A 24,824-nucleotide genomic window follows, 5' to 3' on the forward strand; every position below is an offset into this window, starting at 1 on the left:
CTGATAAACGATATCAAGACCGCTCAGCGCGTTAGCCAAGGAAACCGAACGATACATCCGAACTCGGAACCGTGGGAGCCAACACCCCGCCTTACGAAAGAGCCGCCTGTGTTTGGAGGAGATTCCGCTACATTCAAAGAATGGACGTTTGCAATGGACATGGCCCTACGGTCGTTGGCGCTCCCAAATGCGGCACAGAGGGTCGACTACGCGGCAGGATTTTTGACTGGAAACGCTCGTCTTTGGTTGATAGCGGCATTGGAAGCTAACCAAGTGTTTTCCGACTGGCCTGCTCTGAAAGCGGCACTTGGCGATGTGTACGGACCACGGCACAACGAGGAAACATCGCGTATGGGACTAATTTCCGCAGCGCAGCGCGGGTCGCTGGACGCATACATTGCTGCTTTCACTCGCCTCAGCCTGCAAGTGCCGGAAATCGACCACCACACCAGAGCGCTGCTGTTCGTCAGGGGTCTAGTGCCGCACATCCAGCGACAGGTCATGCGTGAGCATCCACGTACCCTGGAGCAAGCTGTCATGGCAGCAAACACCGTGGAGCAGTCGTCAGGGCCACCGGCGTCGGGGCCACCAGCCAGTAGAGAGTCGCGTTCCGTGCCCAGCTTCCGTGGTCAGACTCAGGGCCTCCGCAAGCTGACGGACCAAGAGCGTGTCCAACTGCGAGCAATGGGACACTGCTTTGCTTGCAGGAAGCCAGGCCACCTCGCTAAAGACTGTACTGAGGGTGGACAGCGCTACCCAAACGCTGGTCGCCAGTAAGAAAGGGGGTGCGCTTACTGGCGACGACCCAAGCACCCACGCCGGTACCAGTCGCTAACCGGTTCGGAGCTCTGGAGGTTGAAGACGTTGCTCTCCAGGAACCTACGGAGCCGGAGACACCCATAGCTGTAGGAAATTGTCCCGTTGCAGAAAGGTGTCATGTCAGCAACGTCAGCGTCGGCAATGAACCTGAACACGACCTACTGCGCATACAGGGAAAGATCGGCGGTCGCCGTGCAGTGATGCTGATAGATTCCGGTTCGACGCATGACTTCATTGCAGACAGTTTTGTTCGAAAGCATCATCTTGACACGGATGCAAGCTCAGCAGTGCTGAGCGTAACATTGGCGGACGGCTCGACCAGCGAGGTCCCGCAGATTTCCACACGCACGCTAAGGGTGACAGTCGGGGGCTTCAGTGAGGAACAGCACTTTACTGTGTACCCCCTGACTCGCTACGACGCTATTCTTGGCAAGCCGTGGCTTACAAGGAACAACCCCAGCATCAACTTCCGTACGAACGAAGTTCAGTTGGACGGTGAGCCCTTTGTTGCCAAATTGCCTTCAGCTAACCCGCCGACAGCCGACCGGCCATCTGTGGAAAGCATGTTTATCAGTGGCCGACAAGCTCGTCATGCCCTGAGGAGTGGAGCCGAGGGGTTTCTTGCATGGGTCACTGCTGCAAACGAGGAGAATCGTTCCGGGCCACAACTCCAGGAATCAGAGCAACAAGACATCCAGAACCTGCTCAAGAGGTACCAGGATTTATTTCCAGACGAGCTGCCGAATGAGCTTCCACCGAAGAGACCAGTCGACCATGAAATCCAGATAGAAGATGGAGCCAGACCACCGTCTCGACCCGCCTACCGCCTGCCGAAACCAGAGATGGACGAGCTCCAGTCACAGCTGTCAGAATTACTTGAGAAGGGATTCATTGAGCCAAGTAAGTCGCCATACGGTGCACCTGTGTTTTTTGTGAAAAAGTCGGATGGTACTCTGAGAATGGTGTGCGATTGGCGAGAATTGAATAGAATTACGATCAAAAACAAAGCTTGTCTTCCTAATATTGATGACTTATTCGACACGATCCAGGGCAGTGCATATTTCTCCAAGTTGGACTTGCGGTCGGGGTACAATCAAATCAGAATTCAAGACTCGGATGTTTCTAAGACGGCCATTAATACGCCGTTCGGCCACTTCCAATTTAGAGTCATGGGATTCGGGCTGACTAATGCCCCGGCCACCTTTCAGTCACTCATGAACTCTATTCTGCAACCGCATCTCCGAAAATTCGTTGTAGTATTCTTGGATGACATTCTAGTTTTCAGCAAGACCTGGGAAGATCATCAGCATCATCTTCAAACAGTTCTAGAAACACTTAGAAATAGTGAGCTGTATTGCAAACAGTCTAAATGCGAATTCGGCGTGAGAGAAGTTCTCTTCTTGGGGCATAAAATCAACGGCACATCAATTTCCCCTGATCCCAAGAAGATAAGTGCTGTGGAAACATGGCCAACTCCGTCGTCAGTAACTGATGTGAGGAAGTTTCTTGGCTTTGCAAACTATTTCCGAAGGTTCATAGATCGACACTCGACCATCTCTCGTCCATTAGAAGAAATCACCGGAAAAAATTCACGCTTTGAATGGAGCGCTGCTAGACAGAAGGCATTCGAGTCTCTAAAATCAGCATTACTCGAGGCGCCAGTGTTGCAACTGGCCGATGTTGAGAAAAGCTTCACGGTAGAAACTGACGCAAGTGACTTTGCCGTGGCGGGTGTGCTCCTGCAGCAGGGAGAAGATATGGATTTGCATCCCGTAGCCTATTGTAGTCGGAAACTGTCAGCTGCAGAACGCAACTATACTGCGGCCGAGAGGGAAACGTTGGCTGTGGTATTTGCATTAAAGTGCTGGAGAATCTATCTATTCCGCCACTTTGACCTGATGACTGATAATATGGGTGTTGTCTATTTACGAACCAAACCGACTCTCACCAAGCGTGAGGCAAGATGGGTAGAGTTTTTAGCTGACTATGACTTTACGGTCTTTCACAAACCAGGAAAGAAAAACATTGCCGACCCGCTTTCACGCCGTCCAGATCTGTTCAGTGATTCTGAAATAGGCGGGTCATCCTATCCTCCTAACATTCAGTTGAATGCCATAGAGCATACCCTAGAGATTAATCCAGACTTAGCGCAGTTAATTGTCAGCGGTTACAAGTGCGACAAGGATCTTGCTCCCATTATCAGGAGACTGAAAAATTCAAGCCATGACAATCTGCACGACCGTTACCTTCTAAATGAAACACCCGATTATCTTTATCTCAGATCTTCACCACAGAACAGGTTATGCATTCCAAAGAGTAGCAAACTCCGACTCGCCCTGCTTCAAGAATACCATGACTGTGTGACTGCGGGGCATCCCGGTCGAGATCGCACCTACTTCAGACTCGCTAGATATTTCTATTGGCCCAGAATGGGACTGGATGTAAAGGCGTTTGTCAAGTCATGTGACGTCTGCCAACGAGTTAAAGGCGGCCAGCTAAAAACTGGTCTCTTGCAGAATTTACCAGTGCCCAGTCAGCCGTGGGCGGATATCTCGATGGATTTTATCATGGGTTTGCCTAGGACCGACACAGGTCATGATGCTATATATGTATTTGTAGACCGCTTGACAAAGTGTGTACATTTAGCACCTACTTCCTCTACTATTGACGCTAAAGGAAGTGCTGATCTGTATATTCAACATGTATTTCGACTTCATGGTTTGAGTTCTAGTATTGTATGTGATCGTGATCCAAGATTTACGGCAGCATTTTTTCAGGAATTGTTTGATCGCTTAGGAACGAAACTAGCATTTAGTACTGCCAATCACCCTCAGACAGATGGCCTAACTGAACGAGTAAACAGAATAGTAGAGGATGTGCTGAGGGCTTTTGTAAATCATAAACAAGATAACTGGGATATGCTCCTACCTCTCTGTGAGTTTTCTATCAACAGCGCTACTCAATCATCTACAGGAAACACACCGTTCTTCTTAAATTACGGTCTAAATCCCAGAGCACCACCCGACTTCCTCAACCCTATTCAGGGAGGCAGAGATTCAGCTGATTGGTTGCAAGCAAGACAAGACGCGGTCAAGATCTCACAAGATGCGCTAGTGGCAGCTCAAGCTCGTCAGGCCTTCTATGCAGATCGGACAAGGGCCGAGGGAAAGCTGAAGGTGGGAGATTTGGTAATGGTCTACCGGGATTTCCTCCTGACTCCTGAAGCTCGGGACCGACCATCCCATAAATTACGCCCCAAGTGGTTTGGCCCCTTTCCTATAACCCATGTGGTCGGCCCGAATGCCTACAAGCTCAAGTTGCCTCATACCAGCCGCTGTCACCCGGTATTTAATGTGTCGGCACTCCGTGCCTACGAGAAGAACGCTATTCCTAATAGGAGACAGCCTACGCCTCCGCCTATCACGGACCTTGATGGTCATGCCCGCTATGTGGTGGAGAACATTCTCAGTCACCGCCGCCGGCAGAATCAGCTTCAGTACCTAGTCAAGTGGCAAGGCTACTCTGATGCCACTTGGGAGCCTGAACATTATTTGTTGGATGAATCTGGTAATGACATTGTTCCACTTCGGAAGTACAAAACCTTGGCTTCTGCCCGCTGAGTTTTGCAGTTGAACTTCTAGTTTCACCTTACACATTTGTTGAGCTTATTACACTTTATTTGCATGGAGTTTCAGTCGTCTTATTGTGTTACTTCAGTGCGAAGCCTTTTTCGTCTCGCACGTGTTTGCGCTTATTGTACTCTATTCCACTTGAGCATTTGGGTTATAAGCTCCTTCCTCTCCATAGGAGGGGGATGATGTAACAGTTTTCCCCTGTTCTCTATAACTTTACACTCCCTCGCACCTCATGCGTCTTACGCCTGTCTATTAGCACCTTCATTGGCGCCATTGCCACATGTATACTATCACATTTTGCATATAACTGGTCGAGGCGCGCTCAACCAGGCCTCTTACTTTTCAAGTTTGATTAAACCTGTTACACTTACTGTTTTCTTCACTCCCCTAATCCAGGTTATCTAATCTTGTTCTTACATCTTTTCTCCCTTTCCATCGTCATCATAACATTGGGCATGATTGCCCGTTTGACTTGCGATGTAAAAATAAAAATAAATACGTGTTGGACTCAGTATAGAGTCCATGCACTATATGATGTCCAGCACCCAATATAGAGTCCATTGGTCCAAAATCCACTATAGAGTCCAGGAGTCCACTCAGTTTTGATCAGCTTCATCCTGCCGCGCAATCCCCTATAAGTATAAGGAGTACACTTTTTCTACAAGTCCCCTATTCACGGTCCAGGAGTCCAGTTTATCCAGTCACGCCGTCCTGTACTGTGTGTGTGTAGTGTAGTGCTCGAAAGAGAACAAACACCTTTTCAGTTTTGCTTTCAGTCGCGGCAGCGCATTCCTTTCTTCACTTCAGCCATGGCTGCCAGTTCTGCTGTGCAGTTACTGACAGTAATCTGTCTCGAGGTAACCAAGGAGGAAAAGGAGACGTTCAAAATCAAATCGTAGAAGCGTCTTGTGGTTCTCTGAAGACGTTTCATCAGTGCGCGAGAAAAGCAGAAATTGGAGAACGAGAAAAGTTCAACACAGTTCAAATCTGACGAGTCAGGTACACTGACACTCCCTTTCGTTCGACGCCACAAGGATCCCCTGTTTGACTGGTCATGGCTACCAGTTCTGCTGTGCAGTTGCTGACAATAAGACGTTTCATCAGTACGCGCGATGAAAGCAGAAAGCGGAGAACGAGAAAAGTACAGCACACTTCCAATCTGACGAGTCAGATACACTGACACTCCCTTTCGTTCGACGCCACAAGGATATCCTGTTAATGGTAAACATTGCACCACAGATCCGACCAGTGATAAAGAATGATGGCAGCACTGGGTGACCCTAATTCTCCAACAGGACTCGAACCTAATCCTAATGCCACCCCATCTGTTCCGGGTCTTTTCATTAGACATCTCAACCCTAATGCCATACCATTTACACCACGGTCCCATCAAGGCGCCCCAGCAAATTCCTGGGCACGCTTTGGCTTTATCAACATTTGTAGCCTTCGGCACAAAGTCGACGCCCTGGAGCAGCTGATCGCGGACCAGTGCTGGGACATAGTTGGTGTTGCTGAAACATGGCTTGATGGCACAGTGTCTGATGGAGAAATCCGGATCCCAAACTTCAGTATTGCCCGTCAGGACCGTGCCGGTGGAAGAGGAGGTGGAACATGTATCTACTTCAGGTCGACCCTCCCCGTGAAGCCTCGCCCGGATGTGATGGCGGATGATGTAGAGTGCACCTGGATCGAGCTTAAAGGTGCCCGGGCGCCTCATCTCTTAGGGTGTGTGTACCGGCCGCCAAGTGAAACAGTTGAGTTCTGGCCCAGACTAGAGACTGTCTTACAGGCAGCCACCAACAACACCAGATCGGTCACTATGATGGGCGACTTCAATGTAAATGCTGACCCAGTTTCTCCTGGCCCACAATTGCGCCACATGCATGACACGTGTGGAAGCTATGGACTGCAGAACGTCGTGACAGCACCAACTCGTGTTCTGCCCCAATGTGTGCGTGGAACCATACTAGATTTAGTCTTGGTCAACCATGCCAGCTTAACATCCTGGAACATCGTACCATGTGACATCAGCGATCACTTTGCTGTGAGTGCTTCACTCAGCTGTGCTACTGAAGTAAGCCAGCCAGCGAGTTCGCTCCTCACTAGGCAGCTGCACAGAGTGGATATAGCAGCTCTCCGCGCTGACCTGCTTGCAGCAGACCTTCACATTTTTCCTCCACATGCGAGCGTCGACGATATGTGGTCCACTTGGCACGCTAGCATAATGCGTGTACTGGACCATTATGCCCCGATGACCCCAGTTAAGAAGCGTTCCAGAAGAAGGCCATGGCTTAACAGAGACACTTACCAGCTAACGATGGCAAAGAACAGGCTGCACCGAAGATGGCTGCGAGACCGGGCTAACATAGCATTATTCCACCAGTACAAACGTGCTCGAACGGCGGCAGCAAACCTTGTCAGACGGAGGAAAAACCAGTACTTCAGTGATGAATGTGTTGTCAACAATCGCAATCCAAGGAAGATGTGGTCCCTGTTAAACTCCATCACTGGCAGAGGAGGAAGCAAGCAAGACCCTGCATGTGATGTGAACAAGGTCAGCGTGGCATTTAGCAACATTGGAACTGACCCTGATCAGCCAGCCCACTTGTCATTACCGAATGGACCCCCAGCTGAACACTCACTCAGCTGTCTGGGAACAGCATCTTATGCTGCTGTGAATAAGCTTCTGCAAGCGATAATTCCGGCGAAGGCAACTGGCAGTGATGGAATACCTGGGCTGCTTCTCAAATCCTGCAGTGATATCCTCACGCCATCCCTCACACGGATCTTCAATGAGTCTCTTGAAACGGGCATTGTACCTTCTGCCTTCAAGAAGGCCCTGGTCCGGCCTCTGTACAAGTCTGGAGACCCAACATCCCCCGGGAACTATCGTCCAGTATCCCTGCTGCCGATTGCCTCAAAGCTGCTAGAGAAGCTCGTGCAGCGGCAGCTTGTGGCATTCCTCGATGAACACAATGTTCTACCACCGACCCAATTTGCCTTCAGGAAGGATCACTCCACTGAAGATGCACTTGTGCTACTAACGGATGGTGTTCTCACTGCAAAGGACTCTGCATTGCCTTGCTGCATCTGCCTACTTGACATGTCAAAGGCGTTTGACAAAGTCAGTCACCCTACGCTGCTGCAGGACTTGTTCGACATTGGCGTTTCTGGAACGGCATTAAGTTGTTTTGCCAACTATCTCAGCCATCGAACCCAGCAAGTGCGCATTGGAACCCAGGACGGACCCTGTAATGCATGCACATGCGGTGTTCCACAGGGATCCGTTTTGGGACCAATCTTGTTCAGTGTCTACACGCGCGGCATACCAGAGGTTGCTGGTGACGTGCCCACAGTAAAGTTTGCGGATGATATTGGCTTGTACTTCAGCCACCGGCTGCCTACTGAATGCTCCGCGGCGCTTACCCGGGCAGTATCTGCAGTGGCTGACTGGCTAGAGGATCGCAACCTCATCCTGAACTCCACGAAGAGCCAAGTTCTGAGCATGCACAGTGAAGCCATTCCTGTAAATTGCAATGGGACTAGTTTGCCAGCAGCAAGCACTGCGAAGTACCTCGGAGTTCTGCTGGACAGCTCCCTCAACTGGCAGAAACACGTGGACAGCATCGCCAAGAAAGTATCTCAGAAGATCGGGGCGCTCTGGCGATCTAGGCGAGCATTAAGTCTGAAGGCCCGTACACAGTTCATGAAGTCCACCATCATGCCTGATCTGCTGTACGGTTCGACAGCATTTTTCGCCTGCCTGCGACAGGAGCAAGTCTCTCGCTTGCAAGTTCTCCAGAACCGAGCTGCCAGGGCAGTGTTTGGCCAGCCACCCCGCTCTCATGCTCAACCCCTCCTGACCAGCTTGCAGCTCTACAGCATTCAGGAGCTGCACAAGCAGAAGATGCTGAGGTTTGTGTGGCGTTGCCAGCACAATCGAGCCAGCCCAGCCCTCCAGGACAAGTTTCGAAGTGCTCATGGAAACACCACCCGCCTCCAGCAAGGACAGGGTTTGCGCCTGCCGCTAGCCCGGTCAGCAGCAGGGACATCCCGTCCATCGCACTGTGGTGCCATCCTCTGGAACACCCTCCCCAGCGAAGTTCGCCTACTCAATCGTCCCAGTGAATTCGCCGTAGCTGCACTGCCCTTCACGCTGGCGAGCTAGATCTGCAAACTCCGTGAATTCTCCCGCCTTCTGTGTTCACAGTCCCATACTCCCCTTGGAGAAGTCTGCACGGCGCTGCTGCTGCTGCTGTTGTTGTTGTTGTTGTTGTTGTTGTTGTTGTTGTTGCTGTTGTTGCTGTTGTTGTTGTTGTTGTTGTTGTTGTTGTTGTTGTTGTTGTTGTTGTTGTTGTTGTTGTTGTTGTTGTTGTTGTTGTTGTTGTTGTTGTTGTTGTTGTTGTTGTTGTTGTTGATGTTGTTGTTGTTGTTGTTGTTGTTGTTGTTGTTGCTGCTGCTGCTGCTGCTGCTGCTGCTGCTGCTGCTGCTGCTACAGCAGCTACTGCTGTGGCTGTAGTTACAGCCCCTCTCGTTGTCAGGAAATGTTTGCTTGTGCTACTTCTCATCCAGTTGACTTCTTATTATGACTTTGTACGTTATAATCTTGTTGAGCTCCGGTTTTCCCCTTCATTCTAACTCAAGTGCAGTTTAGCGTGTATTGGCTTGTGATTTCCTTTCTTCTGTTTGCTTGGCATTTTATCGCTCCACAGGTACCCTCGGTCTCAGGTGCTCTCACATTTGTGCAATTGTTGATTTTGGTCCTGAGTTGTCCTCCCTGTGCTTTGCTACCGTCCTCCTCCTTCCTCCACCTATTTTTTCTTAATTGGCCTCATTATCGCATTCGCTTCCATGTAATTGGGCTTGTAGCCCGTGTGTACTTGCGAATTCAAAAAAAAATATATATACATACATATACATACATACATACAACTGGACAAGAGCTGCCTGTACCACCGTGTCAAAAGGCTGTCCAACTACATGGCAGGACGATGACTGAGGTAAGGAAGCTTTTACTCGTTTCGATTGGTCTGCTGTTCTGTCGAATATGCTTGAATTTTTTTCCATTTTCAAGGAGCGTATCGCGTCTGTTTGATGTGGCTTGAATGAATGCCCTAAAAGTAATCAACGACTTCGTAGTAGTTGCGTGACAATAGTAATTATCAGCCCTCAAGGAGTGCAAGGACTTTGCCTCAATCGTCTAGCTATCATCAAATTTATTTCATGAGAAATGTATTTTTATCCCTGTGATAATTATGTTAACTCCACGAAACTCTTCCTCTAGTATGATGTCAAATACAATGCCAATGGGATCCACAAACGCAGTGCCAGTGTACTAGTAGCAATAGGAGGATTGCTTTTATGCCAATGACAAGAAAAAGCTTCTCAAGATAATACTCGTATTCCATGAAGTAACCGTTTTGATGTTATAAACATGACATTGTGTCAGTGAAATTGCCCCGCGACAACAAATTGCATTTTCACCTTTGGGAAGACTGTTTGACTGACGGTAACGCTGTACAGATTGTTTAAATCATCTCGTTTCAATTTAGTTGCGGTGAAGTGAAACACTGTGGAGTACACTACATGGATGTTGGTGTGTCTGTGCGTCTTGAGTGTGCACAAACGATCTTATTCCTCGTATTACTAATAGATTATTGTCCCTACCGTCACCTGTTCACCGGTCTTTGAGTGGATGGATTTTCATTCAGCTTCACATTCGGTGAGAACTTTGTAGTTGTGTGCTCCCATGCATCATTAAAATAAGCGTATCCGTGTGCTATCTATTGTTGAGCCGCGAGTAGTTCGGGTAGACACTGTTTCCCATGCCCCCCCCCCCCTACTGTTTCCCATGCCCCCCCCCCTACTGTTTCCCATGCCCCCTACTGTTTCCCATGCGCCCCTACTGTTTCCCATGCCCCCCTACTGTTTCCCAGTGGATTTTGGACCAATGGACTCCATATAGGGGTTGGACATCCTATAGGGGCTGGACGCTCTACTGAGTCCAACATACATACTACAGGGTTCTAGTCAGGTCAAAATATTAGTGGGGCGAGGCATGGGAAACAGTAGGGGGGGGATGGGAAACAGTAGGGGAGGGGCATGGGAAACAGTAGGGGTGGGGGGATGGGAAACAGTAGGGGAGGGGCATCGGAAACAGTAGGGGGGCATGGAAAACAGTAGGGGCGCATGGGAAACAGTGGGGGGCATGGGAAACAGTAGGGGGGGGCATGGGAAACAGTAGGGGGCATGGGAAACAGCAGGGGGGCATGGGAAACAGTAGGGGGGGGGCATGGGAAACAGTAGGGGGGCATGGGAAACAGTTGGGCGCATGGGAAACAGTAGGGGGGGGGGGCATGGGAAACAGTAGGGGGGCATGGGAAACAGTAGGGGGCATGGAAAACAGTAGGGGCGCATGGGAAACAGTAGGGGGCATGGGAAACAGTAGGGGGGCATGGGAAACAGTAGTGGGCATGGGAAACAGTAGGGGGCATGGGAAACAGTAGGGCGCATGGGAAACAGTAGGGGCGCATGGGAAACAGTAGGGGGGGGGCATGGGAAACAGTAGGGGGGGGGGGCATGGGAAACAGTGTCTACCCGAACTACTCGCGACTCAACAACTCATAACATGAGTATCAATCGCTATAGATCTATGTCTGGCTCTCTGTCCTGTTCAAGTAAATCGGCTCTTGTTTGGAATTATTTTCCAGACGACCTGAAGTCCTGCACTATTATCGCAGATTTCCGCGTCAAATTGGCTATTTGGCTAAAAGACAGCTTAACTCTTAATCATTGTTGTGATTTGTTTTCAAGCAATGTGCATAATCAGTAAATTGATGTTGCTGTTTTTGTTTCGTTTTTTGGTTTCCCGTTCTCGGGGCCTTCTACTCGGTACTCTTTGTAGTTGTATTTCTGTACTGTTGAGCTATCCGAATTCAAATAAACACTAAAAAAACAGTAGGGGGGGCAAGGGAAACAGTAGGGGCGGGCATGGGAAACAGTAGGGGGGGGGGGCATGGGAAACAGTAGGGGGGGCATGGGAAACAGTAGGGGGGGGGGCATGGGAAACAGTAGGGGGGCATGGGAAACAGTAGGGGGGGGCATAGGAAACAGTAGGGGGCATGGGACACAGTAGGGGGCATGGGAAACAGTAGGGGGGGGGGCATGGGAAACTGGGAAACAGTAGGGGGGCATGTGAAACAGTAGGGGGGGGCATGGGAAACATTAGGGGGGCATAGGCCCATTGCGTAATGATGTCATGCGTACGCGACCAACCTGGAAAGTGCCGAGTTGTGGGCAGAAGCAAATCTCGGCCTTGTATTTGTAATGTCAGCTTCTGCAAGGAACACTTTTCGTATTCTTTTGTTTGTCGGAGATGGAGGCGCAGGCTGTGAAGCTCTCCGAGGACGATGTGCCTGGAGCATCGTTAGGTCGGAATACTGATGGCTCTCAACGCTTGGCAAGTCAACTTTCCGTGAAAGAATTGAAGCGTTGGCTAGCTTGCCGTAATGCTCGTCGATCGGGAACGAAAACTGAATTGCTGATATTGCTAAGCTGCTGATGGTGCTGTCCCTGCTGAAGTTGATGTCCCAGCTGATAGTGCTGTAGCTGCTGATAGTGCTGTAGCTGCTGATAATGCTGTCCCTGCTGAAGTTGATGACGAATGGGAGGATGATGATGAAGGGGAGGATGACGAGGAGGATGGTGATTCAGGCACAGCCAAGTACAGCTCGTTCCGTGGAATAAACAAAGGGTTCAGGTTCTTCAAGTCAGGCCACATCCAGAAGATCCAGTTCATTTCACTGCCTGTCTTTCCACAATTCTGTTTTGTACGCTGCGTCGTCCTGCCCTCTTTCCGTAAGGACAGGAAATACAACGTTCGGATATCACCTGCTGATTTTTATGAACACCGTGTTGCTGTGCCCAGTGCCCGTGCAGCTGAAATTGCAAGGGAGACGAAGGGACAGTCAACTAACCTCTCCCGGTACAATGAGCGGCGACTACGAGTGACTGCAACACTTGTTAAGAGCATTGCAAGCCGACGAAGTGATGATTTCTCGACCATCATCAACAGGAAATTGGCTCCACCAGCAGCATCCTACAGCGACTATGAAGTATGGCTTAGCGCATGAACGTGATGCTGTCAAAGCCTACATCACACGTGCACAGACTTCGGATGTTCCTGTTGTCGTCGAATCCTGTGACCTTTTCATCCATCCAACCAAACCATGGCTTAGTGCTTCGCCTGATGGTCTCGTCATGGTCAATGGCAAACTGCAGCGTGTGGAGAAGATCAAGTGTTTTTTCACCATGCGGAATGGTATGTCGCTTCGTGAGTTTGCTGGACGGCGGACTTCATGCTTGACGGATGTTGATGGCAATTTGGTCCTCAAGCGAACGCACACCTACTACTACCAAGTTCAAACGCAGATGTATGTTGCGGTGTGGAGGCTGCCCACTTTGTCATAATTATGGTTTCCAGATGGTCTGTTTGTGGAAACTGTCGCTGCTGATCATTCCCTTGTGAAGGAGTTTCTGCCCCGACTGGAGACATTTTATTTCTCGCATTACCTTCCGGCCGTTCATGCTGCTCTAATGTGATGTTGTTCTTAATGTCAACACTGGACTTTTTTGGAACTTTCTTTTCCTAGTTACTTCACCATAGCACTCTTCGAGAACTCACAATCTTCTTTCAAAGTGATTGTTTTTCCATTCAATCATAAAAATCAATACACTGTTTGTACTCGTGGAGTACTGAACACGATTAGTAGGCGTCTGAGTACTGGCGGGGTAAAGGACTGGTTTATTGGATGTGCCAACAGGAAGCACTAGTAAAAGGAATGGCAGCTTAGCACACCGTAGGTGACGAAATACAATAATGATCAAATAATAGGGTGTGGGGTGGTGCTCTCAACACAGCAAATAGAAAGAATACCGGTAATGTGCACAGTGCTAAGCTGCACCTAAATAATAAAGTTTCTGGGAACACCACCATCTGTGATACTACTAAAATGTTCGCTTATTTACATAATTATGTACATTGTTAAACAGGACAGGCGATTTATGAATGAAGGTGTGAAAATTGTATTGACATCGAGACCATATCAGGTGGCAACCAATGTGGGTTGGTAATTGCACAAAACACACGCTGAGAAGACAGCTTGCTGAAGAATATCAACTAAATTGTTGTCAATGACACCATCCAGAAGACGATATTGCATGCTTACTTTGCCCACAACTCGGCACTTTGCCACGGCACGCGATTACATCACGTCTCCCAAATATGGGATTACGCAATGAGCTTATGGGAAACAGTAGGGGGGCATGGGAAACAGTAGGGGGGGGCACAGGAAACAGTAGGAGGGGGCATGGGAAACAGTAGGGGGGGGGGCATGGGAAACAGTAGGGGGGCATGGGAAACAGTAGGGGGGGGGGGGGGCATGGAAAACAGTTACCCGGTATCCCATTTTCCACTTTCCAATATTGTCTTGCCACGCTGAATGCAACGTATGGGCCGAATCCCCGACTTCGCCCCAGACAAATGTGCCTTTACGAACCATCTAATTGTGACTTTCGACTGCATTTTCGTTGAATTGCATGAAGAACACGAAAATCGGAAAATGAGTAAGGGGGCATTTTTCACACGGGGGGGGGGCAAACAGAGTAGGGGTCGGGTGGGGGGGGGGGGGGGCTGCCCCCCATCCACTTTTGGCTAGAACCCTGCCCTAGTTACTATTTCAAGGTGAATTTGCCCGTTGTGCTCCTCACAGCATGTATAGTAATGTAACATGGAAATTGTGGGCACAAGTTACAGTATTTAAACAATCGACGAGGAGACAATAGTCGTAAAATGGCAATAAATAAGATAAATTGTGCACTCATAACAACAGCAAAAATGAAGAAAGTCAAGTTCCATAACGTTTTCTTGTGACTGTCATCAGTGGAACGCCGTCACATAAAAATGTAATAACTAAAACACACACTTATATACATGTAGCTAATATGGTTTCAGGTAGAAATACAGCAGCTAACAAGTACAAAAAGCGAAGTTTGCACCTTTGCAATGTGTGAATATAGTGTGGAATATAGTGTATGTGTGAATATAGTGTATGTGAGACTAGTGTACTTGTTAGCTGCTGTATTTCTACCTGAAACCATATTAGCTACATGTATATAAGTGTGTGTTTTAGTTATTACATTTTTATGTGACGGCGTTCCACTGATGACAGTCACAAGAAAACGTTATGGAACTTGACTTTCTTCATTTTTGCTGTTGTTATGAGTGCACAATTTATCTTATTTATTGCCATTTTACAAGTTATAGTATTAAAATTAATGTATTTGTGCTTCTCACAGTATGCTTAGTCATGTACATGTATCTCGTGATCCTCACCGGCAACATCAGTGTAGGTTTTACATCATACACTGTTGCAGGCATTACTAGCCCAGTACCTGACATACATACACTGTTGCAGGCATTACCAGCCCAGTACCCGACATTCATACACTGTTGCAGGCATTACCAGCCCAGTACCCGACATGCATACTACACTCATAGTAGAGAGGTTCCGCACTACGTAAAGTTGAGCAACTTTACGTTAGTGGGCGGGGAAACCCGTGAATTCGCGAGTTTGCACTCCACTTACGGAAAGTTGTCTACGTAGAGTACGTAGATAGGGCTCTGATAACGTAGCTGGTCCGTAAGTGGATTGGGGTACAAATTTATGACTCTCTCCCCAGGTCGATCTGGTCGTATACTGCTGCGTTCGGAGTTGCCAAGGGCAGCTACGTGATTTGTAAACTCCGTATGGCGGAACGCAGATGCGCATGCAGTTTACGTAAGACTTTCCGTAGATCGACTACGTTTTTTACTAACGTAATTACGTTATGCGGAACCTCTCTAGTGCTGCAGGTCAGTAGTTGGCAATGGATTGCAGTTGCCATGGTGATGATAGCTACCATGGTTACTTCAAGACTTACCAGTGGAGGTATAAAGCAGACCATAGTCAACATAGCTACTGGATGATGCAGGTAAGTTCAGCCAACCAACCATTGTCCATGAAGCAGAGAATGAGAAACTCTCCGTTACCTAAAATGGTAAGCAAAACAAAATTACACCATGCTGCTCCAAATACTTCAAATACTACTTACGACTTAAATACCACTAGTAGTAGTAGTAGTTACTCCTTACATTCGACTCCCTGTACTGGCCATAGATTGAGCACTGTATTCATACCCATGATTCATTTATGTGCCATTAACAATCACCATACATGAAGCTTTGAGCTGATGAAACACCAAACTCTAGACCAGTACGAGAGAGAGAGAGAGAGAGAGAGAGAGAGAGAGTGGCCGGGGGGGGAGAGAGAGAGAGAGAGAGAGAGAGAGAGAGAGAGAGAGAGAGGGAGAGAGAGAGGGAGAGAGAGAGAGGCCGGGGGAAGAGAGATAGTTCTGTAAGGATCACGAAGTTGTGCAGACATACAACTTCTGGTCAGAATTCCAGCATGCCTGAAGCTAGGGTATAAAATGTACTAATCTCAATATTCAAAAACCTCCCAAAGTGCAGCATGTGTGCAGTGCACATTCTCAACTATTGTTACTTGATCCATAGTACAATGGATAACACATTTCACACAGTCATTATGTGAAACAAACTGTTACATGTAGTTCTCCAGTGTGCTTGATGCACTGTGTCTTGTACTCACAGAGGAAGTTGCCACTTTAACATCTCGTGTTGTGCCGCTTGTGCCAAAATCCATGTATTGTGACATTCTGGGTCCGATGGTTTTAGACGTTACACCAGAATCCACCTTAATGCAACATCACAGTGCCATCAAAAAGAACATTATTCATGTTACGAGATGGTCCAACATACTCCATATTACGAGATTGTCCAAAAATGCTAAAATGTTACAAGATAATTCCAATAGGCTCCATGCTCAAGGGATATCGGAGAAGTCATACTTGATTGCAGTGTAGTTTTACAGGAAAAGGGAGCTTCGAAGTCCAAACAAAATGCTCGTCCATCGTCTCCATAGAATGACTACACCATGGCTTAGTAGTCCCCCTCCCCCTCCCATGGCTTAGTAGTGCCCCCTCCCATGGCATAGCAGTCCCCCCCCCCCCTCCCTCCCATAGCTTAGTAGTGCCCCCTCCATCCCATGGCTTAGTAGTGCCCCCTCCCATGCCTTAGTACTAAGTTAGTAGTACCCCCTCCCCCTTCGATGCCTTAGTAGTACCCCCCTCCATGCCTTAGTAGTACCCCCCTCCATGGCTTAGTAGTACCCCCCCCTTCCATGGCTTAGTAGTGCCCCCCCCCTTCCTTGGCTTAGTAGTACCCTCCCCCCTTCCATGGCTTAGTAGTGATAGAGTGGCATCACTGGCATAAAAATGATTACACTGAATGTGCCTGGTTCGAGTCCTGGTGGTTAGAGTCCTTGTGGTTGAAGTCCAGTTCTCTTCAGACTTTTGTGCAGAAGTGGACGTTGTCAAAGGGCAAGTAGGTTTGCTGGTGGCAACGTTTGCAAATAGACAAGAACTGATGACTCTTCAGTGCACTGCACTCAACACTGCTGCAGGTACACATTATAAATGCTGCATTTGCTATCCAAACCCATCATCTGTTACGTGGTACATTTGACTGCTACCAAGAACGTGTCATGGCTGATACAAACAGTAGGGAACAGCTGGGCTATGTCACCTTAGTTCTTAACAACACTGAGTAACTTACATCTAATCCGAGTGTCTTTGTTTTGTAAGTGATCTGAGTAGCAGTTAAGGCCTGTGCATCCATTCTCAGAACATCTGTATATAGTCATAGACATGTGCAGACAATCATAAACCGTGAAAGCAAAACAACAACAACACTACACACTGGTCATGCATAATCAGCTAAGCACTAGTAGTTACAAAGGTGTGTTGTCCGTCCGTGCAGCCGCCTAGCCTACATGTACTTTGAAGTACACTAGCCACAAATAGCCACAAATAGCCCGAACTTGAGAAATTTTAAATCATTTATGTCACGATTGCCACTTTGTCAGTGCTGCATAGCCCTTCCAATGGTTTAAGTTGCTGTGACTTTAAACTCAGTTTGCTGTCCTTGGTGGTTCACCCAGGAATAGTTTAATTGTTTAAACACCACCTTTTATTGTGTGAGCTGGCTGGTACAAACCATTTAGCCAGTCAACTGGCTACTATGGCATGTTTGTGAGCTGGATGGTACAGGCCATTTAGCTATTCACCTGCGTGAGCTGGATGGTACAGGCCATTTAGCTATTCATGTGTGTGAGCTGGCCGATACAGGCCATAATTTAGCTAGCCAGCAAACATGTCAAATTTACACGCAGCATGGTGACATGTGACATGTACAGTAATAGAAAGGGTTGCTGAGGCTGAGAAGTGCTTTCCATTACAAACCGTTCCAACACCATGCTAAATCAGTGAATTCCAACACCATGCTAAATCAGTGAATTCCAACACCGCACTAGATTAGCACAATCCTCATCATCATAAAATTTAATATGCTATTGTCTAGTATCACACACCAAGGCAAGTTGCCGATGATTGCTGGTAGACTTGACTACTTGAGCAGGTAGATTGCGCACGGCCACACACTGGTAGAGAACTGATATATGCTAATAGCACTGTAATGGAGCAGACCACATACCACCAGTATGCAGATATGCATCACACGTTGTGTGCACACACACACACACACAGACGCACACACACACACACACACACACACACACACACACACCACCATGTACCATGTACCACGCCCGTCGCAAGAGAAGCACGCAAATCTGCAAATGCACTGGATGTGCACCCACAGATTTTCTCTTACAGCAACGATAGCAAACAAAATCTGAATGAGACAGATCAAGACTTGCGCCAGATAACTGTCTAATCCACACACACACACACACACACACACACACACGCACGCACGCACACACACACACACACACACACATGAAACATGGGAGCCTAATCAGTGGTTCATTCAAATCCCCCTCATGCATTTGTTATAACAATAGTTACCATGGTCACATATGACCCCCCCCCCACAGTACACCACTCCCTCTCCTCTCCCCCCCCCCCCCCACACACACACGCACACACTACATCACTCCCTCTCCTTTCACACCCCCTCCCCCCCCCCCCACACACACACGCCCACGACATCACTCCCTCTCCTTTCACCCCCCCCCCCCCCCACACACACACTACATCACTCCCTCTCCTTTCACACCCCTCCCCCCCCCCCCGCACACACACACTACATCACTCCCTCCCCTTTCACCCCCCCCCCCCACACACACGACATCACTCCCTCTCCTTTCACCCCCCCCCCCCCCACACACACACTACATCACTCCCTCTCCTCCGCCCCCCCCCCCCCCCACACACACAACATCACTCCCTCTCCTTTCATCCCTCCCCCACCCACACTACATCACTCCCTCTCATCCCTCCTCCCCCCCCCCCCCCCACACACACACATACACCCACCCACCCCACACACATGTCCGTACACACACCACACACACACACACCACCACACACACACCACACACACACACACACACACACACACACAGACACACACACACACGCACACTACTACTACTACTGTAGCTTGGTTGCCACAAGGGCCACACCACTCCGAAAGGAGCCAGAGTCATTGTCAGGAGCAGAAACGGAGATGACGACTCAGGTCACTCTGTCGACGGAACTGACGGTTGCAGCGAGAACAGCGACCATACGACGCTCTATCAGAATTGGTTGCTCGATGGCCACGGTCGCACTTGTGACGTCTGAAACCAGGCACTGACTTGAATTGCCGATTGCATCATAAATTTGCATGTCACACACAAGAGAGAAGCTGGGACGTTGAGCGGAATAGGTGATGCAGGCGCGGACGCTTCCGATGGTTCCAGGGGCAAACAATGATGTACACACAGGCCACCACGAGAGTGAAACCACCTCCTGCATGTACCACACTGCACAGCACCACGCTGCTCCTGGATGGGGAGACTTCGCTCTGCGCTACACTTGTGTCTTGCTTTGTCACCTGGCCGACGAAACGAATGGTGGCAGATAAGACAGTCCACCCGTTGAGATTGATCATGGGAAGGACCGCCGAGGCTCGGCCCAACGGCAGACACCCGCCAGGCAGACTGATCCTGAGCAATCCTGTACCAAGCCAGATGTTCAATGCCGATGTGCCGAAGATCAGCCGAAATCACATCCCTCCAGCGACGACGGGGACCACACGCAGGCCGAGGCGACGGTAGGAAGCCAAACAACAGCTGCTTGGGCACACGAATATCCGACATGCGGGCCACATGGCCAAGCCATTCAAGCCTCCGCTTCTGAAGCCGGGAGGACAATAGCGATGGATCACCCCACATCTCTCCCCACACGATAGCTTCCACCACCAACACGCGCGCACACACACACACACACACACACACACCTGTCCTGTAGAGTCACTGCCGCAAAAGGGTCACGTGATCCCATCACTGGGAAACTTGAGAAGAGAGAGAGAGAGGACACGACGCTCGATGACGCTCCAGGTGCACGGGTAGTCGCATCCGCTTGCCGCATATGCACACGTGCTGGAAGGCTGAGCGCTCCTCTGCTGTTGGTCTATGAGCCACCCTTGAACAGCGATGCCTTCCACACACACACACACACACACACACACACACACACACACACACACACACACACACACACACTACTACTACTACTAGCAGCATGACTGCCCAGAGGGGCAAGTGTCACCCCTATGAAAAGGGGACCAGAAAACGGGAGTCGGATCACAAGCAGGACCGCAAATGTCTGGCTAGGTCCTGCTGCCGGCGGAAATTGCGTTTACAATGTGGGCAGCTGAGGGGCAGAGCTGCTCTCTCAGCAGCAGATAGTCTCGCACCACGATTGCAGTTGTGACGCTTGAACCCGGCCGGGGAACGGAAGCATCGCTGACATGTTGGGCAGTGCTGCTGGCAACAAGCTCAAAGTGGCACAGACAGACTGACTGTTGGTGTAGGAGAACTCGTGACTGGCTCACCGCTGGCATCAATGGACAGAGTAGCCACCCTTGCTGCGGAACCACCTCTGGCAGTTCTGGCACTGCACTGATCCAAGATGGAGCTGGACGGGAAGCCGTCTCTGAGTGGTGCACTTGTGCCGCGTTCTGTCGGAGACCCGTGAGAAGTTCCGGTCATACACTGCGCAATACACAGACTTGAGCATGGTGGAGCTCGACTGAGGGGCAACCCGTACTTCCCTCCACTGTTGGCGGTCCTGAGCAAGGTTGAACCACTGAGATGGCTACTGCAGTGCAAACTTGAGGTCGGTCATCACCGTGTCCTTGCACCGTCGCCGGGGATCACAAAGAGGCTGAGGCACAGGTAGCCACCCAAAGAGAAGTTGGAGGGGTGCGATCCTCATCCATACGCGCAACGTGCCCAGTCCATTCCAGACGCCGATTGCGAAGGAGTGTAGACATCAGTACTGGGTCTCCCCAACGGATCTGCAGGTCTGTGGATGACAGCCGCTCGGACCACTGACGAGGCTTGGTGATGCTCAGGACAGTCCGGATGCATTGATGGTGGAATTTATCCAAACTTCTGATATCCTGTTGGAGTGGGGTCCAACACTCTCCGTCATACAGTGATATTGAGGAAACGCAGGCCATGTACAGGTGTCGTTTACTAGAGAGGGACAGAGACCTGTCAGTGAATACCTTCTGGATGGCTCCGAAGGCCTTAGAGGCTTCGGCAATATGGCGCTTGATGTCGGATGAAGAACGACTGTCAGGGGTCACTACGGATCCTAGGTAAGTGAACTTCGGCACGGCTTCGATAGTGCCAAGGGGGAGAACGATGTCAGCCGAGTCTTCAGCAGAGACTCCATGGCCCGCCGTCATGATCTTAGTCGTGGCGATGCTCACAGTTAGTCCACATTCTCGGGCAAAACTACAGAAGAGCTCCACACCAAACTCAGCATCACTACGGCATTCAGACACGAGAACGGCATCACCAGCATACTCCAGGTCACTAACAGACAGTGACTCGCCAGCCCTTCGCGATGATGAGCGGGGGTAGAGTTGGCCATCGATGGTAAACTGGAGGCTGACAGAGTGACTACGACATGCATCCTTTAGCCGGGCACGCCATGTCTCAACAACCACCCCGAAGTACAGGTTAAGGAGAACTGGTGCCATGACACATCCTTGTCGGAGACCATTAACGACAGGGAACTCATCAGAGGTGGAGTTGCCAACCCGGACCGAGGCAGAGGTAAAGGTGTGGAAAGCCCTAATCAGGCCACTAGCTGTTGCGGAACCCCAAGTCGGCCCAAGGCCACCCTGAGAGCAGCGCGTGGTACAGAATCGTACGCCTTTTTCAAGTCCACAAACACACACAAGAGCTGCTGACGATGTTCGTATGCTTTCTCAATTAGCTGACGGAGTGAGAAGATAGCATCAACACGGCCCCTGCCTGGCCAAAAGCCGCACTGGAACTCTGGGAGTTCTGACTCAGCCAAAAACTGCAGGTGATCTTGAATCATGCGGCCACACACCTTGCCAACAACATCAAGAAGGGCAATACCCCACCAACTATCACATTTGAGAGGTTGCCCTTCTTGGGAACAGGAACCAAACTCGGCATCGCGCCATTCCTGCGGAACAGTGGCAGTCGTCCAAGCAAGTTGGACGAGATCCAGCAATGCGTCCAGGGAATCATGGCCACTTGCTTTCACAAGCTCGGGGACTATACGCGAGGAACCTCCAGCTTTGCCATCTGCAAGATGTCTGATGGCGACGACAAGGTCTTTCATCATTGGTGTGACTGCCAGAGACTCGTCAGGCTCACATTGGGGGATGTTAGCAATGGTGGAGGCATTGAAGGTACTGGGGACATTGAGCAAGTTTGAGAAGTGAGTGGACCAGCAGTCTTCCTGGTCCTCCAAGGACGTGCAAACTATGCCCTCAGCATTACGGACCGGATGGATGGTGACAGATCAGAGTCCTGAATAGCACCGTTGAATGTCTCGGATGGCGGACCAAACGTGCTTACCGCTAAATTTGCCACGCTCCTCAGTGCTAGCTCACTGCTCCAACCATGCACTCTTCGCTGCACCAACTGCAGTACGACAGCTACCTCGGACATCGAGGAAGCGGCGGTGGTGCACTGGCAGCTCTGATTGACGCCACTGTTGATGAAGGCGTGTGCGCTCAGCAAAAAGAGGTTGGAGGATGTCTGCTGCTGCTAGGAACCAGTCAGGTTGTTGTCGAACGGGTTTGCCCAGGTGTGCCTCAGGGCTGGAAGTCAAGGCAGATTTGTATGCCGACCACTTGGCATCAACGGTATCAACTGGCCCAGACGATTGTAGATGGTGTTGCACAGCGGTGGCGAATTGGAGCCGAGTATCCTGCACCGCATTAGATTGTTCGTCGGTCATACCAGGGCGGGTCATGAGAGCTTGGATATTAAAACGTGAACGCCGTGCTACTCTGGTGCGAAATTTGACGGTGTACGACAGCCAGAACGATAGGCATACAAGATTGTGGTCGGTACTACACTCCGCACTACGGATAACGCGGCAGTCTGTGCAGGCTAGCAGATCTTGCCGCCTGACAATGGCAAAATCGATACAGTGCCACTTCTTCGTCCGTGGGTGCTGCCATGTATACTTGTAGATACGCTTCTTGGCAAACCAGGTGTTGCCCACAGTGAGGCTGTTGCATGTCAAGAACTGAAGCAGTTCCAGTCCAGCATTGTTCGTTTCCCCTATTCCATTATCTCGTCAGGTCCCATACCAATTACCATGGATCAGCACTCTGGATGAGACCAACACGTGCATTGAACTCGCCAAGGATAATCAATTGTTGACTTGGTGGCATTGAGTTTGTGCTCGCTTGCAGGGATGCAAAAACTTCATTTTTGAACTACCTACTTGATCTGAAAGTTGGAGCGTAGCATGCAATCACATTGATCCAGGTGTTTTTGTTTCCGTGGTGGACGAACTTCAACTTGCATTGTGCAATTCTCAACGAGACCGCCGTCCATTGGATTCCTCCTGCCGAGAAAGCGTTAGGTGCACGGCCTCTCAGGACGATGCAGACTCCTTCTCCGCGTTTGAAATTTTAAGATGGTACGGGACGTCCAGATGACAACATGATCGAATCTGCGACATTGTAGATCTCAGCTCCAAACCACTTCGATTCTTGAGTTGAAGTCCAGCCACTTCGATGTCAAGTCTCTTCAGCTCATTTTATGACAGTATTGATCTTCCTGATCTCGACTACTCTATGTCCAGACGCAGCAGTTTCGATTGGGCCGTCAGCATTCACGAGTGTTCTGACATTCCACGAAGCGAATTTTAGTAGAGAATCGCTCCTACTGGGGGGATCCTGCCTGCCACGACGTCGCCCGTTTTCTGGTTGCTGAAAAGCTGAGGATGGTAGAGGCGACATCCGAGGGGTAGCTAGTCCACTGCGGATGGAGGACGGAGAGCGGCGCGCCAGTGACAATATCAACATTTTTAAAATTGTCCTGGAAGACGCGCCATGAGCCTCTCAGACCTGTATTTCTATCTGGACGCCGGGGGCTCTCCTAGCAAGGTTAGGAATAGGAGAGCCCTGCTGGGAAGCGAGAACCAACTTAGGGAGAGCTCCAAGTAAGTAGAAGACGGGAACTAGACAGAGCCTCAAATTATCAAACTGACCTTCAAGACACACACACACCTCACCTCACCTCACCTCAGACCTGCCCATCGCGGAAGCGATGATAGCGAACAGCTATGTTAGACATAGCAACTTGTGCTGGGATTACACCATTCAACAGTTTGCAAGGCTGATGAAATTGACGGCCACTATTTTTAGCCTGGTATCCACCACACAGCTGATTGAAGTGACTTTTTCTGGCCAGTGAATCCCTATTTTTCATTTTTCCATTTTTTTCTACACACACACCACACCACATACTCCGGCATACACTGGCTGTTGGTAACCACCCAGGAGAATGAAAGAAAAGTCAGGAAGAGTCCAAGAAAGAGAAGAAAGACGTGTGCGACCATAATCGTCGGGAATTGAACCCGTAACCTCTCGATTGGAAATCGACTGCACATACCACTGCACCATATGGGGCACACACACACACACACACACACACACACACACACACACACACACACACACACACACACACACACACACACACACACACACACACACACACACACACACACACACACACACCTCAGACCTCAGACATGCCCATCGCGGAAGCGATGATAGCGAAAAGCTATGTAACTGTTACACATAGCAACTTGTGCTGGGATTACACCATTCAA

General features: G+C 49.7%; 1 protein-coding gene across 1 annotated transcript in view; it reads right to left on the reverse strand.

Moving 5' to 3' along the window:
- Nucleotides 1-24,824, reverse strand: part of LOC135824730 (mucin-2-like) — a 42,990-nt gene that overhangs the window by 16,491 nt on the left and 1,675 nt on the right. Inside the window, exons 2-5 of the mRNA XM_065337441.1 lie at nt 17,999-18,097; nt 17,185-17,258; nt 16,160-16,264; nt 15,435-15,543 (exon numbers count right to left, since the gene is read on the reverse strand). Of these exons, the coding sequence (XP_065193513.1) occupies nt 15,435-15,543; nt 16,160-16,264; nt 17,185-17,258; nt 17,999-18,097 (387 nt within the window). The remainder of the gene's footprint in view (nt 1-15,434; nt 15,544-16,159; nt 16,265-17,184; nt 17,259-17,998; nt 18,098-24,824) is intronic.

Source organism: Sycon ciliatum, chromosome 9, assembly GCF_964019385.1.
Source record: "Sycon ciliatum chromosome 9, ocSycCili1.1, whole genome shotgun sequence".
NCBI lineage: Eukaryota > Metazoa > Porifera > Calcarea > Leucosolenida > Sycettidae > Sycon > Sycon ciliatum.